This window comes from Carassius auratus, unplaced genomic scaffold (genome assembly GCF_003368295.1).
Source record: "Carassius auratus strain Wakin unplaced genomic scaffold, ASM336829v1 scaf_tig00216504, whole genome shotgun sequence".
Taxonomy (NCBI): domain Eukaryota; kingdom Metazoa; phylum Chordata; class Actinopteri; order Cypriniformes; family Cyprinidae; genus Carassius; species Carassius auratus.
This window is the reverse complement of record NW_020528604.1, coordinates 196,362-216,315: the sequence shown is the minus strand read 5'-3', so window position 1 is coordinate 216,315 and position 19,954 is coordinate 196,362. Positions and strand designations below refer to the sequence as shown.

Sequence of the window (19,954 nt, the reverse complement as noted above, 5' to 3'; positions counted from 1 at the left end):
ATTAAGCCTCATTATTACTCCTCCATCCCTTTTTTGCACTACTATACAGGGAGGCAAGAATGAGTCAGTTCATTAGATCCTGAATCTTTTAAAGCTGAATCAGTCTAATTAATTACTCAGCAAATCTATGTGATTGTTTACTGAATTTACCCTGAATGTTCCTACTTCAAAACCAGTATTTTATAGGAAACACTGTTCCTGATATGATGTCACTATATGAATCAGGTGGCTTTGTGTAACCTGGCTTTCTGTGTAATTATCTCCAGATGGTAGTTCTCATCCCCCTCCTCAGAGTCTTTCCCCGGCACAGTGCCCTGACCCAGAAGCAGCTGCACACACAGCAAGGTACAGATGGCCATACAGACCAGAGAGGCTCCTCACTGGAGCCCAGGACTGCAGGTCAACAGAAATGAATTGTAGAGAAATCAGTGAAGTCCATTGATGCTAGACCTGCACAACAGAGAAGGAAGAGTAGTGAAGTTCAGGGTGACGCATCTGACCATGAAAATGTGAGACTCTAAGTAGGAATAGATGTCTTAATGTTATAAAGAAGAGCAAATATTAGTGTTTGCAAAGGCAGGCATTACTATTACTTGAACTTGGAGTCAATTTGTTCTAGGCATATTGAGATGTAGCACTAGGAGAGTATGTGGCTGATGCAGTTTTGAATCAGACTTTGCTTTGTGAAAAAGAAGTGTGCTTAATTGCACTTGTAGTGTACTTCAGAACTTATAATAAATAGCGTGTTGAGAGTATTTAAATAGAGTGCACTCATGACTAGGTCTCTTAATAAACATTACACTTTTTAAATAAGTGACCATTTGTAAAAATGTAAAATCGAAAGTTATCTGCTGTAAAGTGCACTTCTTTTGACATGTTAACGAACATGCTTAATTACTTGTAAAGACTTGATTATAATTTTACTTTTTTAACTATTTGATAGTTAATATATAACTAAATTGCTTCATTGTTACAAATGTATAATTACAAATATTTTTAAATATATGACGTGCCAGTTTCAATAGAAATTAGTTAAAATGCTTGTCAGTTCATTCAATGTTATATTTTGAACCATATTTTAAAGTAATTATGGAATTACATATCAAGAAGTACTTAAGGCCTACTTAATTGGGTAAAAAAAAAGCACTCCAAAGCTCAACAAATATTTATTTTATTAGAAATAACACAATTAAGTGTTAGAAAACATTACATTCAATTCACTTTTTTAGTTTATATATATATATATATATATATATATATATATATATATATATATATATATATATATATATATATATATATTCTTAGTATTTTTTTTAATGCATTATTTCACTAATAATCACTCCTTTCTTTTTAAGTATGCTAAAGAGTACTTCTTTTTCACAGGGGATGTCCCAATTTCATTCCTTTCTCCCCATGATTATCTGTTCTATCTCTACTATGCTGTTATTAAAATACAGTTATTTACTGGCCTGTAAATAAAAGAAAACAAAGCACGGTTTATTATATAGAACTGTGTTTTTTGTTGATGTTCTGAAGATGGCACGTGCTGCAGATGTTATGGTGAATATGACATCAAGTCATTATAAGAGTCCTGCAAAGCATCATACCATGAACCCGTTGCCTAGTTTAATATTGCATCTACTGTATAAACAGTCGACACAGACTTACCTTTCATTCATTGCCCACATTTTCCTCTGTCCTCCCATGCAATCACAGTGTTACCTTCACTTTCAGAAACCTGCTCAATAAGAGCTGCTGTCCATCCTCCACTGTAAGTTATTTAGAAAGAAAGAAGCATTTGCAATGTCAAAACAATACATCTACTGTAGTTTAAAATGTGATGGGGGTTTTTTTCTGCACATTGTGTTACAGAAGAAAAGTCAAGAGTTCAAGCTTTCACAAAGCACATGACATATCCAAGAAGGAGTTCCAGCAGCTTGAGTATTGCATTTTTTTCCCTTCACTCACTGAATAACTAGGGATATTTTGTTTAAAATTGCTTTTATATTTCACTGAATTTACTGTCTCCTCAGGGATATTTCTGTATTTACGGAAGGCAGGCATAACATTAGTGTGGTATGGACATTAATAGCTCTGAATGCAAACTAAATAAACACTATCATATTAAAAATATATGTGTTTAACAAGTGAACCTAAAAGCAGAGTTCAGTTCAATCATTCTGACAGTTAAAATCTCTCCAAAGAAATCCTGCATATTTGTGAACATGTGAATGCACTATACACACCCGATTCCCAAAAAGTTGGGACACTGTACAAATTGTGAGTAAAAAAGAAATGGAATTATTTACAAATCTCATAAACTTATATTTTATTCACAAATCACCAATTCCCCCAATGCTGCAGTGAAAAATTGTGAAGCAATATCAGAAAGGAGTTTCTCAGAGAAAAATTGTAAAGAGTTTGAAGTTATCACCGTCTACAGTGCATAATATCATCCAAAGATTCAGAAAATCTGGAACAATCTCTGTGCGTAAGGGTCAAGGCCGGAAAACCATACTGGATGCCTGTGATCTTCAGGCCCTTAGACGGCACTGCATCACTTACAGAAATGCTACTGTAATGGAAATCACAACATGGGCTCAGGAATACTACCAGAGAACATTGTCGGTGAACACAATCCACCGTGCCATTCGCCGTTGCCGGCTAAAACTCTATAGGTCAAAAAAGAAGCCATATCTAAACATGATCCAGAAGCACAGGCGTTTTCTCTGGGACAAGGCTCATTTAAAATGGACTGTGGCAAAGTTGAAAACTGTTCTGTGGTCAGACGAATCAAAATGTGAAGTTCTTTTTGGAAAACTGGGACGCCATGTCATCCGGACTAAAGATCAGTTCAGAAGCCTCAATTTTTATGCTTGTTTGTGTTACAACCTAGGCTGTCAAAGCAAATGTGAACAAAAACCTGTTCAGTGATACGGACACAGACAACATGATGGAGATTAGCTGGTTAAACCCAGCCATGAGGAAACCCAAGCCCAAAGTGGCCGACTACAGCAGGCAGCCGGTTAAGCCCATCTTTCCACCAGCTGACTCTGCATGTATGCTACATCAGTCTCTGTATTTTAGAGATGTCTCTTATTTGTCATCTGCAGAGGTTAACTCAACAGTGATGATGGGTGCTAACTATTTTCTCTCCCTTTCATATCCTCTTGTACCAGTAAGTCTCTTATCCTTTTTTTTCTCAGTTAAGTCGCCATACACCTTTGCCTTCACCACAACCAGTGAAAGAAATCAAGCCAAAGCAGGTAAGGACAAATGCTCCATAATTTCCCAGAGGATGAATTAAAGGGATTATATTCTACACTTTTTAGCTTTTTTTTGTCACTTTTATAATATAATATCAGAGTGTGTGTACATAGTAAATTAACTCTTTTTTTTTTTTTTAAAGAGCAACCAAATTTTAATTTATATATGCCTTTGTACTTAGGTTTATTACACTTTTTTTGAATTAGCAGTATTTTATTTTCTGCACTAATATTGATAGTAATGATTCACTTTTCTCTTGGATTGGTTCAATAATAGACAAAGCAGAAGAAAACCTCAGAACAGGAGAATAAATGGCAGCCAAGCATCAATAATAAGAAAGCCACAGGACGACCTCAAAGAGCTACAGCCTTGACCAGAACCTACAGAGAGTCGTCTGACTCGGACAACCAGTCCAGCCTTTCAGAAAGTGAAAGAGCACCACCCCCTAAGGAATGTGGTTTTCAGCACAGTCAGATCACTGGGATCATCATTAATTCTAAATGCCTTTATTTAAAGTTTCACATAAATTCACTTCCAGAATAAAAATGTTGTGATCATTTAATCTCCATGATGGCATTCGAGATGTTTATGTCTTCATCTTCAATCACAAAGAAATTAAGGTTTTTGAGAAAAACATTCCATGGTTTTTCTTCACATAATGGACTTCAATGGGACCCAATGTACTTAAGGTCCAAATTGCAGTTTTAGTGCAGCGTCAAACAATCCCAACCGAGGAATAAGGGTCTTGTCTTCCAAAACAATCTTTCCTTTTCTATTAAAATCAAAAATCCTCAAAAACTTAATTTCTTTGCAACTGAAGAAAGAAAGTCATGAACATTTTGGATGCCATCGGTGTGAGTAAATTTTCAGGAAGTTTTTATTCTGGAAGAGAACTAATCCTTTAAGACTTTCAGGGTCTAGACAGACTAATGATAAAAATCCTGATGATCATTATGTCTCCGTCTTTTCCTAATAGAAAAAAGCAATTGGGCCACACTTCAGCAGAATGTCCCAGCTCAAGCCACAGAACAAGGAGAAAAGAGAGAGAAAACCCCTGTAGACACAGCGAAACAACAAAGTGAGAAGAATGTACAGAAAAAGGCGAAGATTCTGCGAGATCAGAGGAATGATAAAGGCAAGAAGAAGTCTAGTCCAGATCATCTTCCAGTGAAGAAGTCGTCATCTGCTCAGGAGTCGCCCAGCAGACCAGGAATCTTGGACTGCGAGATCCCTCTGTTGAGAAGATGAGATGTAAGAATTAAACAGCATTAAATTAGTTATTTGTATTTTTTTTTATAAATGTATGGCTGTCAATTAAAATGTTTATTTGCAAAATGTATATGTATATGTCAGGGGGCATTAATAATTGTGTTAATTACTGGCACTGAATCACACTTAATTTATTTGTTTTATCGTTCCGTCTTTGACAACCGACATGGTTTTATATTTTATGTTGAAATACAATACATTCTGTCATTTTAAGTGTGGCTTAAGTGTCCAGATACTTTTAGGGGCCACTGAATGTACTAATAATATTGTGCCTTGAGAGAATTACTGATGTGTTCATTTAGCAAAAGCAACTGCTTGTACATTCTACTTTCTTGTAGATACATCTTTGTCTTTGTCATTACCTCTCTGATCTAAAGATCAGCAAGTTTATAAGTCCGCCCTTGTCCTCTGTCCCACGCCTGCAGGTTGAGCTGAGTCCAGTTCACTCTTAGGCTAAAGTTCACATTTATGCATCAGCTAGGCATGGTGCGAGGGTACCAGCTTACAAAAAAAATCCCTTGTGGTAATACCAGCCATTCAGAACATATTTGATATACATCCATGTAAAGCTAGATTGTAGACCAATGAGATTTCACTCTGGGCGGAGCAACTAAGCATGATGCAGCACAATTTAGAGAAATGTGATTTATCATTTGATGCTTTTTTATCGTATATAAGGCAAGTCTCTATATAACATATAGCACATTACTGAATATTTAGATTTTAAGTTTAGTTTAACTGAATGTGCATCTCATTAACTTTCTCAGACACAAATGAATCCTAATCCTGACTCGATATTGTTGATTCTGATGGGAAAATCTTTTTTTCTCCATTTCCTGATTAAGAAACTAGATTGCATGTGATTCTGTGATTGATATGGTGTTGCTGTGCCTCAGGCTCCAGTATTAAACTGCTGATGAAGGATCAGAGCAGCTCAGAGGAAGAAGAGAAGGACATAGTCACAGAGAACAGGAGAACAAAGAGAAGTTACCAAAAGGCCTGAATAAAAGGGCCAAGGAAACAATAATATCAAGTAATGATGAGAGAGAAAGTGTTTCTGTGCACAAAAATAAAGCTAAGAACACACTGTTGATTAATGTACACAAGTAATGTTTAATGTTCAAAAGTTTCAGGGTCTGCATGAAAAACAGAAGGAAAAAAACTTAAAAAAAATCTTATTCTTATCAATGTTGAAAACAGTTGTGCTTTTTAATATTTTTGTGAAAACCATGATACATCTTTTTTTTCAGGATAGCCTACTTTGATTAATAGAGCTTTTTTGCATTTAACAATTATGTCACTTTTGAAAAGTTTCATGCATTCTAGCTGAATAGAAAGTGTGTCTTAAACCAAAATCCACTGACCAATTTTTTTTTTTTTTTACTTTAATGTAAATATAAAACATTTAATGATTCGGATGCTTAGCTGTCCTTTACCTCTAAGTTCACTCAAACTATTGAGCTTGAATGTCCTGACGAGTGACTCATGCGTGTGTGTGTGTGTTCCCTCTAGCTGAGGAAGTGGAGACACTGTCATCTTGTACAAGGTCCAGTTACAGGCATACCAGTGTGGAGGCAGACAAGGACCTGACCTGACCCAGGATGCTCTAAATACTCTACTCTACATACTCTGTCAGTGTCCAAGTACACCAGCACAGGTCAGGCATGACCCTTGACTCAGAAGAGGTCATGTTTCCACCCTATAACAGGTCTGATACTTAGCCCTTTTGTCGAGTATTTTGTCGAGTATTTAGAGGCTGGAGAAAGTTAAACAAGTCCTAGTGCATGAAATAGCAAAAAGTAGACGCTTATCAGGAGAAAGGAAACAAGAGGTGAAAATATATAAGCTGCTGCACAAACATGAGATGAATGCCATAGATTTCCCAGCTCAAATGTAATTGTAAACTTATCTTCCCTTGATAACTGCTCTGTTCGCATAATATGTAATCACGACCTGTTTATGACTATAAAACAATCCATGGGTTGCGCTGGGTTGTAGTAACAAACAGGATTTTCCTGCCAACCTAACAAGATCTAACAAGGGGAAAAACAGAAAGGTTTATGCAATCCTGGTTATTTCTTCACCCTGTAATGATATTATGCAAAGAATCTTTTGATTTCTTCGGAGCTTTAAAAAAAAGGGCATTGTAAGTCATGTTTCAGAGAATGTATCTATCTCTCTAGATTCAAACAAAGTAACTGATTGTTTGCTTTGAATAGTTCTGTTTACAAAGGATTTGTAATGTAAGCGCTTGTCTTTCTCAGTCTTGTTGTTTTGTCTCAGATTACAGCAGTTAAAAAGCACCATTCAGACTGACATGTGTGAAAGTCTATAATATGAGAAACAAATCTTCTTTGTGGAGGTGAGGAATTGAACCTTTTTTGAGTGTGCTCCAGCATGGTTCAATAGTTGTATTTGGTTATGTTTACACTTCAAGCCATTTTAACCTTTGATTGTCTAGAATAGAGACCTTTTTGCTCTGTTGCAGACGTCTTTAATGAAGAAGAACATGAAGTCAGTTCAGGAGCGTTTCTTCAAAGAAATGGTGAGAGGCCGAATGGAACAGATATTTTGTACATAAAGTCACAAAATTCTGCAGGACTGAATTCAGGTTTTTTGTCTTTGCTTACACCATTTACTTATTGTTTCATAGTTGAGACAGATTCTCTGCAGTTATCTATTGTTCATAAGTTTGGGGTCAGGTTTTTTCATTTATTTATTTATTTTAGAAAAGAAGAACGCATAGAATTGATCAAATGTAACAGTAAAGACATTTATAATGTAATTTATAATACATATTTTTATTTCAAATAAATGCTATTTTTTTATGATTGATTTTTCACAAAAACAGGCTGAAAATTCAGCTTTTATATATGACTGATTTTTAATTTCGATAAATGCAGCCTTGGAGAGAAACTTTTGAACTGTAGTGTGTATATAAAAAACAACTCAGAAGTATTTCCAAAATTGTATTTTGAAGACAAGTAGTGCTTATAAAGGTTTTTTTGTTTTTTTTTTCAAGTGATGAAATGAACAACCCTGTTCAAACTGACTTTTGTACAGTAAATATGAAATTCATTTATAGCAGGCTTATTAACACTCAAGTCTTTTTTTTTTTACTTTCTTTTCAGAGTAGAGCTGGTTACATGTACCCAAACATTTACCCAGACCTGATTCATCTTTTCTTAGGGGTCATTGAAATGCAGCCCAGTTCTAAAAATATCAAAAAGTCCGCTGCTGCTACACTCTGTCAGCCTCAGGTTAAATATATCTGCAGCTGTTCTTCAGGTTTCTCCAGTGGCCGTCTGCGGTGGAGACGCAGCCTCTCGGCCACCACTCGTCCCCAGGGCGCTGGAAGAATAAGTGAATCCCATGAATGAAGCCACGGCTCTGGAAGAGGCACCTCCAGGATTTTATCATGAACGCCGCTTTCAGCATTTTCTTCACAGAAGAAAACCACCTCTTAGGGCCTGTGAAACCTGATGGAGAGGAAAGAAATCAACAAAGGTGACTTTCGCAATCACAACCACGTTATGAATAGGACAAGGCTGTTGCATCAATCAGTTATTTTTAGTAAGATCTTGCATAAGAGCTCTAATGGCCTCTAATGTCATGATTATATCGAGAGGGACCTGTTATCCAAAACCACTCATGTCAAGGTGACACATATGCTTTTTAAATGCAAACACATTTGTGTCCCTGTCTTTTTTGACCAGGCTGTTTGGATTTTTTGGATCTAAAAATAGTGCAGGCACATCTGTGAGTCCTGTACATGGATACTGACCTTGTTAAGTGTTTGCTTGAAGCATGGACCTCCATCTCAGTACTTTTGAACTCGTTTAGCTCTTTACGGATGGCTGCCTGTGGAATCGCAAATAAAAGCCACTTAAGCGCATCCTCCTGTAAATGTGCGCGCCCCATAATTAGTCAACCGAGTCCGAGAGCAGGAAGACTACTGACACAAATTGGATAGCAAAGATTTGCTGACATCAGCTCTTTTCAGGGTTCGAATGGGTGCTTGAAATCCTAGAAAATGCTTGAATTTTAATGTAGTGTTTTCAAGGTCTGAAAAGTGCTTGGTTTTTTTTATAAAGTTGCATTGGTTTCATAATAATTTGCTATTTTACTAAATAGTTAACTTTTTAGATATGATAAAATGAGAAATAATTTTTTACTTTTTCATAAAACATTTAAATAAAAAATGCACTGGAGTCTGCATGTGTGGCTGTAGTGTGATCTACCAGTCTTTTTTGATGTGCACCCTATGATGGAACAGAGGGGCAAGCAGATGATCAAGTACTAATGCTGAAAACGCATTCGTACACTTCATTGTTCATTGCATGTGCCCAATGAATGAAGTAGTTTTTCATGATACTAAAATAAACAATCTGAAGAATGTACCATTCGTGTAATTTCCCCACATACACTTTAGTTTTTAAACATTCCTTAATGTATTCTACTAATCAGCAGCATTTATGGCAGCTTTGTGTACAGTTGTTACCAGGGAAACCGATATATATCTGCTGCTCCAAAAGCGCCCCCTACTGGCAGAGGGTAAAGGTGTAAGAGCCCTGTCTTTGTCTCATACCTTGTCAGCTGCAGACAGTCTTGTCCAGGGTTTGTCAGCTCTCCTGTCATAGTCCTGGGCTTTGGCCACCTCCACGTAGTCACTGAAGCGGATCAGAATCTTTCTTTCTCTTAGTTCATCTACTGTTGGCCTCTGGTTGAGCTGTGAAATAAAAAAAAAAAAAATGTTGTTAATAGGCCAGCATAAAAAAATGAATATAAAAAAAATTGTCCATGTTGCATTTTCTCCAGGGACTGAAATCACTATTGACCAATGAAATTAATATACACTGGAAAAGTATGCCAAAAAAGGATATGACTACAATAATTGTTATTGTTGTTGTTGTTCTATTGTTTTATTATTATTTTTGTTTTTAGCATCATTATTAACAAAAAAATAACAACACCGTGTAATTATAGCAAACTGAAAAATGTGGTAAAAAATATAGCAATAATAATAAAAAAAATTATATTCATTTTACTCTATATGTCACGCCTCTAATTTGAGGTAAATTGATGATTTTGGAAAAAAAATAAAAACAATTATTCCTACACCTGTCGTAGACTCAAGTGTTTTATATCATTCGAATCCTTGGCTCAAACCAAACAAAAAGTAAGTCTTTGATTTCATTTCCATCATGAGAATTTAGCAAAAATAATTTAGCAAAAAAGTCCTAGGTTTTTTGCCCAATCAGAACCAAACCTCAAGTCTCAGAAGCCAAGCTGAAGTTCCATTGTTGGTCGGAACAGCACACAAAAAGTTCAAAGTGAGTGGAGCCACTTTTATTAAAACGGCTATTACACTTGAATTGAAGCTATTTCACCAAGCTCAGAACAAATATGAATGAACTCAATCTTTGGACAAATGACAAAAATTGGAGAAGAAAAAAACTTTAAAATGAGCACCTATTACACAAGATAACAGAGGCCGATCAGAACGAAACTCTGTTTTCCCGTTTGACACATGGCCCTAGAGGTTTGTAAGAAATTTGAACTATCATGTTTTACATCTAGTATATCCCACAATTTTGTACAAACTTGGTGGTTTTTATGACAACCATGTCCCAAGGTTCAATCATCATCAACTAATAATAATATCAACAATTATGTGTCATTTTGTCTGTAGTTAATTGGACACAGGAAAAAAAAAATCAATATGGCTTGAAAATATAATACAGGTGCTGGTCATATAATTAGAATATCATCAAAAAGTTGATTAATTTCACTAATTCCATTCAAAAGGTGAAACTTGTATATTATATTCATTCATTACAAACAGACTGATATATTTCAAATGTTTATTTTAATTTTGATGATTATAACTGACAACTGTGGAAAATCCCAAATTCAGTATCTCAGAAAATGTTTATATTGTGAAAAGGTTCAATATTGAAGACACCTGGTGCCACACTCTAATCAGTTAATTAACTCAAAACACCTTTAAATGGCCTTTAAATGGTCTCTCGGTCTAGTTCTGCAGGCTACACAATCATGGGGAAGACTTCTGACTTGACAATTGTCCAAAAGACGACCATTGACACCTTGCATAAGGAGGACAAGACACAAAAAGGTCATTGCAAAAGAGGCTGGCTGTTCACAGAGCTCTGTGTCCAAGCACATTAATAGAGAGGCGAAGGGAAGGAAAAGATGTGGTAGAAAAAAAGTGTACAAGCAATAGGGATAACCGCACCCTGGAGAGGATTGTGAAACAAAACCCATTCAAAAATGTGGGGGAGATTCACAAAGAGTGGACTGCAGCTGGATTCAGTGCTTCAAGAACCACTACACACAGACGTATGCCAGACATGGGTTTCAGCTCTCGCATTCCTTGTGTCAAGCCACTCTTGAACAACAGACAGCGTCAGAAGTGTCTCGCTTCAAAAAAGACTGGACTGCTGCTGAGTGGTCCAAAGTTATGTTCTCTGATGAAAGTAAATTTTACATTTCCTTTGGAAATCAGGGTCCCAGAGTCTGGAGGAAGAGAGGAGAGGCAAACAATCCACGTTGCTTGAGGTCCAGTGTAAAGTTTCCACAGTCAGTGATGGTTTGCATTGCCATGTCATCTGCTGGTGTTGGTCCACTGTGTTTTCTGAGGTCCAAGGTCAACGCAGACGTATACCATGAAGTTTAAGAGCACTTCATGCTGCCTGCTGCTGACCATCTTTATGGAGATGCAGATTTCGTTTCCCAACAGGACTTGGCACCTGCACACAGTGCTAAAGCTACCAGTGCCTGGTTTAAGGACCATGGTATCCCTGTTCTTAATTGGCCAGCAAACTTGCCTGACCTTAACCTCATAGAAAATCTATGGGGTATTGTGAGGAAGAAGATGCGATATGCCAGACCCAACAATGAAGAAGAGCTGAAGGCTACTATCAGAGCAACCTGGGCTCTCATAACACCTGAACATTGCCACAGACTGATCGACTCCATGCCACGCCGCATTGCTGCAGTAATTCAGGCAAAAGGACCCTCAACTAAGTATTGAGTGCTGTACATGCTCATACTTTTTATGTTCATACTTTTCAGTTGGTCAAGATCCTTATTAATATTCAAATTTCTGAGAACTGAATTTTGGATTTTCATTAGTTGTCAGTTCTAATCATTAAAATTAAAAGAAATAAACATTTGAAATATATCAGTCTGTTTCACTTTTTGAATGGAATTAGTGAAATAAATCAACTTCTTGATGACATTCTAATTATATGACCAGCACCTGTAATGATAATAATAATTGAATGCATTCAGATTCACTCAAGATCCATGTTTTACTTTATACAACATATTATTTTGCAATTTTAAGATAAAATAAACTGGTCAAATAATAAAGTCATGCTAGATAAATGGTAATGGTAAGTGTCTTATATCGTGACCGTGCAGAAGAAACAATAAGCGGCGCACAGGATGGATACATCATCTAGGTCGTCCTCAGACGAGCCTTCCATCGTTGCCTCCAGTCATCCCGATTCTCCATGCATCTGGCCAGTTCATTGGTGCTCTGGGCTCCTGCATCCCTCTTGAGTATGTCCACGTAAGTTAGCGTGGGACGTCCTCTTGACCGATGGCCATGTATTGGTTCCCATAGCACCAGCTTGCTGGCTGGCAGCTCTCGATGCCTTCGGCAATGTCCTGCAAGTCTCATTCTCCTCACACTAATCTTATTGCTCACTCTTGGTACTCCCTCATACAGGATTTTGTTGGTTACATGCTCACTCTTGCTGATGTTAAGCACTGCACGCAGCATCCTGGTGTAGCATCGGTCCAGGGACTTCTCTAAGGTTGTATTCAGGGTCCAGCATTCACTGCCATAGAGGAGAACGGACTCAGTCCGTACAGTCGCGTAGAAGAAGCTGAGCTTGATTTGGCGGGAAAGGTTGGAGTTCCATACACTATTCATGCCGTTCAGGGCCCTCCATGCAAGTGCCTTCCTCACTTTTAGATCTTGCTCAGTTGAGTTGACCCATGCGCCCAGGTATTTGAAGTCCTCAACTTCTTTCAGCACAGTGTCTCCTGCTGTTATCAGAGGTTGATATTCTGGTGGAACGTTGTAGGTCATGACCTCAGTTTTATTTGCATTTATCCTAAGGCCAACCTTGTTGCACTCTAGCTCTACCCTGTGTAGTAGTTCCTGTGCTTGTTCCATGTTGTCGGAGAGCAGACTGATGTCATCTGCATAGTCAGGGTCTGTCAAGACTACTGCCGGGTGTCGGCTTGACTTCCTTGGTGTCAGCGTGAAGCCAAGTTCCTGCTCTCGCCCACTGATTGCCTTCTTGAGCGCATAATCAAGGACTATGATAAAGAGGAAGGGGGCTAGTGTGTCCCCTTGCATAACTCCAGCCAGGATGTCAAACTCCTTGCTGTTGCCATCTGGGGTCACCACCCTGGCCCTTGTTCCTGAGTACATGGACTCTATTGCCCGGAGTAGGTTCGGAGGAATTCTGTATGCCTTCAGGATCTTCACCATCGTACCTCGGTGAATCGAATCAAATGCCTTTTTGAAGTCTATGAAACATAGGACTGCAGTCAGGTTGTCCTTCCTCACCTCCTCTATCAATCTTCTGAGTGCCAAGATCTGGGCTGTAGCAGTTCGCCCTTCTCGAAAGCCGTTCTGATTTACTCTCAGGTGAGAGTCGATTGCTTGCCGGACCCTGTTAAGAATCATGCGGTTGTAGATTTTCGCAATACTACAGGTCAGGCTGATGCCTCGGTAGTTGTCCGGCTTCGAGAGGTCTCCGGATTTGGGCACAGGCACGATGTTTGATAGAGACCACATATCAGGCAGCCGATTGTGCAGCAGAGCAAGGTTGCAGAACTCTAGAATGATGTCATCAAAGTCACAGTTCTTCAGCACCTCTGGGGGTATGCCATCCGGACCAGCACTTTTTCCCACTCTTACTGTGGCTTTTGCCCTGACGAGCTCACAGAGTGTGAAGGGACCATCGTTGATGTTCAGGTTTGGGAGGTCTGATGGTATTTCCTCTTCCTCAGCTGCGTCTGTTGTTTACCCCAGCAGCCTTTTGAAGTGGCTTGACCAGGTCATCACCCTCTCCTCCGGGCTGTGTCCCTTCACCTGTCCCTCCTTAGTCCTCTGCCGCCCCGTCATTTCATTGATGACCCTTCAGGCCTCCCCATACTGCTGTTCCCCTTGCGCCGCCTGCACCCTCCGCACTCTTTCCATCAGTTCTTCCCCTTTGATGGCATCATAGGTTCTGAAAAGAAACTGTTTGGCTTCGTTCAGCTTGCTGTGCCTCTCCACAGTTGGTTCCCGCTCAAAGTTGAGGCGGGCTTCCTCCACCATCCCACGTGCTGCTATGACCTCTGGATGTTTTGATCGCAGGGAGGTTCTGACTTTCTCCATCTTAGGCACGCACAGTCTAGTCGCCTCCTTGTTTACTGTGACGAATCTCCTGTATTCGTCGCTTGCCTCCGCTCCCCTGTCCAGCTGCTGGAATCGTCTCCTCACCTCCTCTGTGTATCTGGTTAGAAGGCCAGGGTCACTTGAGAAAGCTTTCCAGTTATACCGTATTTTGGGACTTGGTTTGGGAACCCTGAGGCTCAGGCGGACTCTCATTGAGACCACGTGGTGGTCTGAGCCCACAGAACTAAAAGTGCTGTATGGCTCAGCATTCATAATGGAGTTCCTCCACTTCTTCCTCACTAGGATGTAATCTAGCTGCCGTAGCGTTCCTGAGGCTCGGTCCCGGAAGGTCCACCTCTTTCCTGTTCTCTTCCGGAAGATGGTATTTGCCGCCAGTAACTCGTGCTCTGTGAGGAAGGCAGTGAGGTAGGTGCCATTGCGGTTGGTAGAGTCGTGGTAGGGGAAGGGTACGTCCTCTGGTCCAAGCCTCACATTGAAGTCCCCAAGAATTGCCAGGACCGCTCTTACAAGGTCCTCAAAGAACTTCACCTCGTCAGATGGCGCCACGTTGGTGGGTGAGTACACGACTATGACTGTTGTTACTGGGTTACCCGAGAACTCTGCACACATGATCCTGTCGGTGTGGTGGTAAACCCGACGTAGAGCCTTATGTGCCCGTGGGCCCAGCATTAACCCTACACCGCCTGTTGCGGCTTGAGCATCGTTCCTCCATGCTGATGTGGAAATAAACGTGCATCTCTCCACTCTGCGGTACAGTATTAGGTCATCAGTGTGCACTCTCCTATGTTCTTGGTCCCACAGGATCTCCACTCCCCGTTCCTCTGCACAATGTGCAAGTTCTATCAACCTCGCTTCTTCTCTCGCTGTGCATGCGTTGAAGGTTCCCATAACAACTGGTTTCCGACAGCGCATGATTGCATTGGATGGGGTGATGTAGTCCGACAGGACCCTCCCCGGGACAATCCCAGGGTTTAAGGTCCCGTATAGTATAGGATTTGGGAAGTCTATGTGCTCCATGGTTGGCTTTACTATGCTGATAGTGGACTGTGGGGCGCAACTCCTCACAGTCCCGAATTTATTTCAGACTACTGCACTTGACGCATCACACACACCCTGTGCAAGCACACACACACACAAAACTTTGTTTTAAGTTGTGAAACCCATTTAATTTGATTCAAGTAAATGGGTAATACTTGCAATCCTCAGGCAAACCATTATAGAGTTAGAACCGGTGAATGTGGTTTACAGGTTTCATGGACAGAAAATTATGTGTGCAAAATGAGTCACACTAAAAACTGAATACTTTAAAAGTACAATTTGTAAGATATTTGCAGTAAAATATCCCAAAAACACTAGGCTAGTGTTATATATTTTTTCCAGCTGATTATTAACAATATCTCTAATGTTTTCAACTACTTGTAAATCATGAGAGAATTTCCATTATAAACAGTGGCAAGGGGCAGTGCAGTCGCCTGTCAATGACGTTAGTGACCCTTTGTTACCGCCTTTACTGACGTAGAAACCACATGACAACAGTGTCGTGGACAAATGCGGAAGTAGCTTCGCAACAAACTTCAACTAGAAAGAGATGCCGATCTCGCTTGTGTTTTACTCGACAGGTGAGTTGTTTTGATTCTTATCTATATAGAAAACGTATGCTATTATTACGTATTATGGGGCATACACGCCAAACGCGGGGCATCACATCTCTATGCCTGTGTGAGGACGCGTCTGATCCAACGTCTGATCGCGTCTTTGCATAGACTTTGTATTTAATCTACTCGCGCAAATCGTTGAATTCGCATTAAATCCATGATTTATCTTTCTGTCTGATTGATGGCCGTCAGCGGTTGGATAGAAGACAACACATCCCATCATTCCACGCTCCTTCTTAGTGTCATCAAACCACGCAATTATTATTGTTTTGATAGTGTGCCCTCTCCTGGCAGGTCCTACAACCTGTACCTTTAATGGTTGCGGACGAAACAACTCAACACGAGAGCCAACCCAAATGTAATGACATGGGAAATAAAATGTCATCATGTTTTAAAGAAGAGTGGCTTGGTTAAGTGGTGGAAATAGCGGATGATGAGCACAGAACGGAAACAAAACTCTTGAGTCATTTACCATCACACAGAGGTGTAGTAGTGTGCACACATGGGGATGTTTAAATAAATGTATAAGTTCACATGTTCACATTAAAAAATAAATAAATTTGCTTACAGATCTCAAGTCATTTCTGGCATGTCAGTAAAATCACCTCTTTTCTTCTCATCAAACTCTATGGTCCGAACACTTTAATGGAGGTTCTCTCAATCTGATGCAACTAATTCTGAACATTATTGGTCCACAAAATTGCTTTACCCCTCTGAAAACCAATGCATGTCCTTGACTGATGCATCTTTATTTAGCGCCACAATGTTTTACAATGGTTTACGGCAAGTAGCAATAAATAAGCCGGAAAAATAAAGCATGCTGCAAGGGATTTGAACATGAGGTTCATGTGAGAGAGGCTGTTTACCTTTCTGTTCAATCTCTGTTTGATCTCTCTTCTTTCCTCCTGCTCCGTCTGATCATTCCTCTCTGAAAGAGACACTCAGAGAGGGTGATCTAATCAAGAGCGCGGTCGCAGGGTCATTCAACATACCTGCTTGAGCAATGCATCATATCTTACAGAAAGATTACTTTAATCTACTTTGATAGTAGTCTGTAGAGATTCTGTGGACTACAAAGCAATGGAAGACCTCAAAAAGCATGTTGGCACATTTAAGTATTTTGTCTGACGTAAAGATTAAATTTTCACCTTAACAAGCACCAAAAACCTTATTTACTATTTTAATTATTATTATTATTGTTATTTTTATTATTATTGATATGCATCCAAAAATTTGAAGATTAAATATCTGATTTAATTAAAGTGCTGATTAAATATATGATAAAAAAACGTTGTAGTTGGTATTTAAATTATATAGTTTATATATATATATATATATATATATATATATATATATATATATATATATATATATATATATATATATATATATTTAACAGATGTAGATGTTATTACAAAGAAGTTGCAACAGTGATATTATTACTGTGCAATATCAAAAACTATATTCATATTTACTTAATAATTTAATGTTTATCCATGTTATTAGTTATTATTGATAGCCATATAAAATCTAAAAACATTACTTATATTTACCAAAAATATACATCAATTATGGAAGGCATTTTCTGCCAAATTTAAATAAATTAATTAAATGATTAAAATGAAAATTAAAACCAGATTAACGATTTCATTACAGAAAACTGTACGCAAAATATGTGACAAAATTGAGAATTAAATTAAATGATTTCATTTTCACAGTTACATCCCTGTCAAATTGAAATATAAAATGCAATTGGTGATTTCACATTTGATTTTTAATACAGTCTCGAGGCAAGACTGCCAATATTAAAATGAAAAGCCAAACGTGAAAAATAAACTACAAATGCAGTTTTTACAAAACTCTTTATTAACGCTCACGCAATAATGGTGACACAATTCAAATTTAAATGTAAATTTTACTTTTCATTTTAACTCCTCTTTTATTTAAGTTTTCGTTTTCATTTTCAAAGACAACCTGCATGCAAATTATATGTTAATGAGTGGGTGTGGCTCAATTACGCTGTTTCGTGGAGGAGCTCAAATGGCGGTTATTGCCACTAGCAGGAGAATTAAACCAGCTAGCAAACATTTCGGATGATGATGACTTCATTTTGCTACGAGTTGAATCTATATTGGATACACTTGGACATTTTGCAGCCGTCACAAACTCCGATGTCGATCCTCGAGTTAAGGCGGTCGCACACCGGACGAGACGCGCCGCGTCGCGTCGCGCCACATGTAGGACAACTCGAGGTATCGCACACTGGACGCGTACATTCTATATGCGTGAGCTCAATTTCGCAGCAAGATGGGAGAGTTTTAACTTCATCTATTATTTTAATTTTAAATATATGATTTTAATTGATAAAAGCTGAGTTTTTAACGTTAATTAATGAAAAGAATCTGTGTTAATATAATAAGTCTGTTATTGTTTTGTTGTATCTGTTGTCTAGGCAACTGTGCTGCTGAAAACTTAACCAAACACTTTGTAATGTTTTATTTGAATGAAACAAGTGTGCTGTACTTTAATTTCAGTTTCAGTTTATAACATCTGGGTTTTTTAATATAAAACTATGCGGATGGCGCTCTGTGGCGCGGCAGAAATTTGAACAGCGTTCTGAGTTGTAGCTGGGCGCCGCGGACAGACGCCGAATGGCGCCGCCGGTGTGTGTACTCACATAGAGAATAATGTGTTCGAATTTTAAAGACGTGGCGCGACGCGACGCGGCGCTGCGCTTCTCGTCCGGTGTGCGACCCCCTTTATAATAGTCTTCAGGGGGTCGCACACCGGACGAGAAGCGCAGCGCCGCGTCGCGTCGCGCCACGTCTTTAAAATTCGAACACATTATTCTCTATGTGAGTACACACACCGGCGGCGCCATTCGGCGTCTGTCCGCGGCGCCCAGCTACGACTCATCAGAACGCTGTTCAAATTTCTGCCGCGCCACAGAGCGCCATCCGCATAGTTTTATATTAAAAAACCCAAATGTTATAAACTGAAACTGAAATTAAAGTACAGCACACTTGTTTCATTCAAATAAAACATTACAAAGTGTTTGGTTACGTTTTCAGCAGCACAGTTGCCTAGACAACAGATACAACAAAACAATAACAGACTTATTATAATAACACAGATTATTTTCATTAATTAACGTTAAAAACTCAGCTTTTATCAATTAAAATCATATATTTAAAATTAAAATAATAGATGAAGTTAAAACTCTCCCATCTTGCTGCGAAATTGAGCTCACGCATTTTTAGAATGTGCGCGTCCAGTGTGCGATACCTCGAGTTGTCCTACATGTGGCGCGACGCGACGCGGCGCGTCTCGTCCGGTGTGCGACCGCCTTTAGTGAGGTTGTGCATTTTCCGGGGAGTCTCGTCGGCCAGTTTGGTAAAATTGGCAAGATATTCACAGATTCGACTTTTCCGGATCAATAACTCGCGAGCAAAACGTTTTTGGTACACGAATTATGCCTCTTTTTACTCGTAGTGATGTAGTAAACGAACTACAAGCGAGTTTGCCTGAAACAAGCTTTCTTCCGCTCTGTACAAAATACGTTGATCTCAATGCGCTGGCGTATGAGAGACAAGTCCTAAGGGACCGTCTGCAAAGTGCGAAACGCGAAAAAGGTTACTAATAAAATACTCAATAACTTCACAGTAACACACTGTAGTGTCACCAAATTCAGTTCACACATCACTGCTCTCCTGCTGCTTATACTACAATGTTGGTTTTAAAAATAGTTGCTTTTGCACAATTTTACGATTTTTTTTTATTATGAAAACGTCAATAAAGTTACTGTAACACACTGTACTTTCACCAAATTCAGTTCACACATCACTGCTCTCCTACTGGTTATACTACAACACTTATATTGAAAATAGTTGCTTTTGCACCATTTATATGATTTTTTTTTATTATGAAAAACAGTTAATAACTTTACTATAACACACTACTTTCACCAAATTCAGTTCATACATCACTGGTCTCCTGCTGGTTATTCTTCAACAATCATTTTGAAATTAAATGATGTTGCACATTTTGTATTATGAAAAATAATAACTTCACCGTTATGGAACATAATAGTTAATAACTTTAATGTAACACACTGTACATTCATCTGATTCAGTTCACACATCACTGCTCTCCTGCTGGTTATACTACAACTTTCATTTTGAAAGTAATTGCTTTGGCACAATTTTCATGCTTTTTTATTATAAAAAATAGTTAATAAATTCACCATTATTGGACATAATAGTTAATAACTTTAATGTAACACACTGTACATTCATCAAATTCAGTTCACACATCA

The 19,954-nt window shown here is 38.7% G+C and overlaps 1 protein-coding gene and 1 long non-coding RNA gene across 7 annotated transcripts in view; one reads left to right on the top strand and one right to left on the bottom strand.

Moving 5' to 3' along the window:
* LOC113098293 (uncharacterized) overlaps nt 1-19,954 on the top strand; it is a 58,253-nt gene that overhangs the window by 3,798 nt on the left and 34,501 nt on the right. For 4 of the 6 annotated variants that reach the window (XR_003288981.1, XR_003288979.1, XR_003288980.1 and 1 more), the window contains exons 4-12: nt 267-345; nt 1,738-1,774; nt 1,876-1,944; nt 3,210-3,269; nt 3,547-4,521; nt 5,436-5,572; nt 6,052-6,901; nt 7,028-7,084; nt 7,828-8,046. This is a non-coding gene — a long non-coding RNA (uncharacterized LOC113098293). Of the gene's footprint in view, nt 1-266; nt 346-1,737; nt 1,775-1,875; nt 1,945-3,209; nt 3,270-3,546; nt 4,522-5,435; nt 5,573-6,051; nt 6,902-7,027; nt 7,085-7,827; nt 8,047-19,954 lie in introns of those variants that run through there. The other 2 variants (XR_003288976.1, XR_003288977.1) reach the window with 2 other exon arrangements.
* LOC113098291 (phosphatase and actin regulator 3-like) overlaps nt 7,496-19,954 on the bottom strand; it is a 66,752-nt gene continuing 54,293 nt past the window's right edge. Inside the window, exons 9-12 of the mRNA XM_026263308.1 lie at nt 16,506-16,567; nt 9,128-9,268; nt 8,324-8,400; nt 7,496-8,018 (exon numbers count right to left, since the gene is read on the bottom strand). Of these exons, the coding sequence (XP_026119093.1) occupies nt 8,003-8,018; nt 8,324-8,400; nt 9,128-9,268; nt 16,506-16,567 (296 nt within the window). The 3' untranslated portion in view covers nt 7,496-8,002. The remainder of the gene's footprint in view (nt 8,019-8,323; nt 8,401-9,127; nt 9,269-16,505; nt 16,568-19,954) is intronic.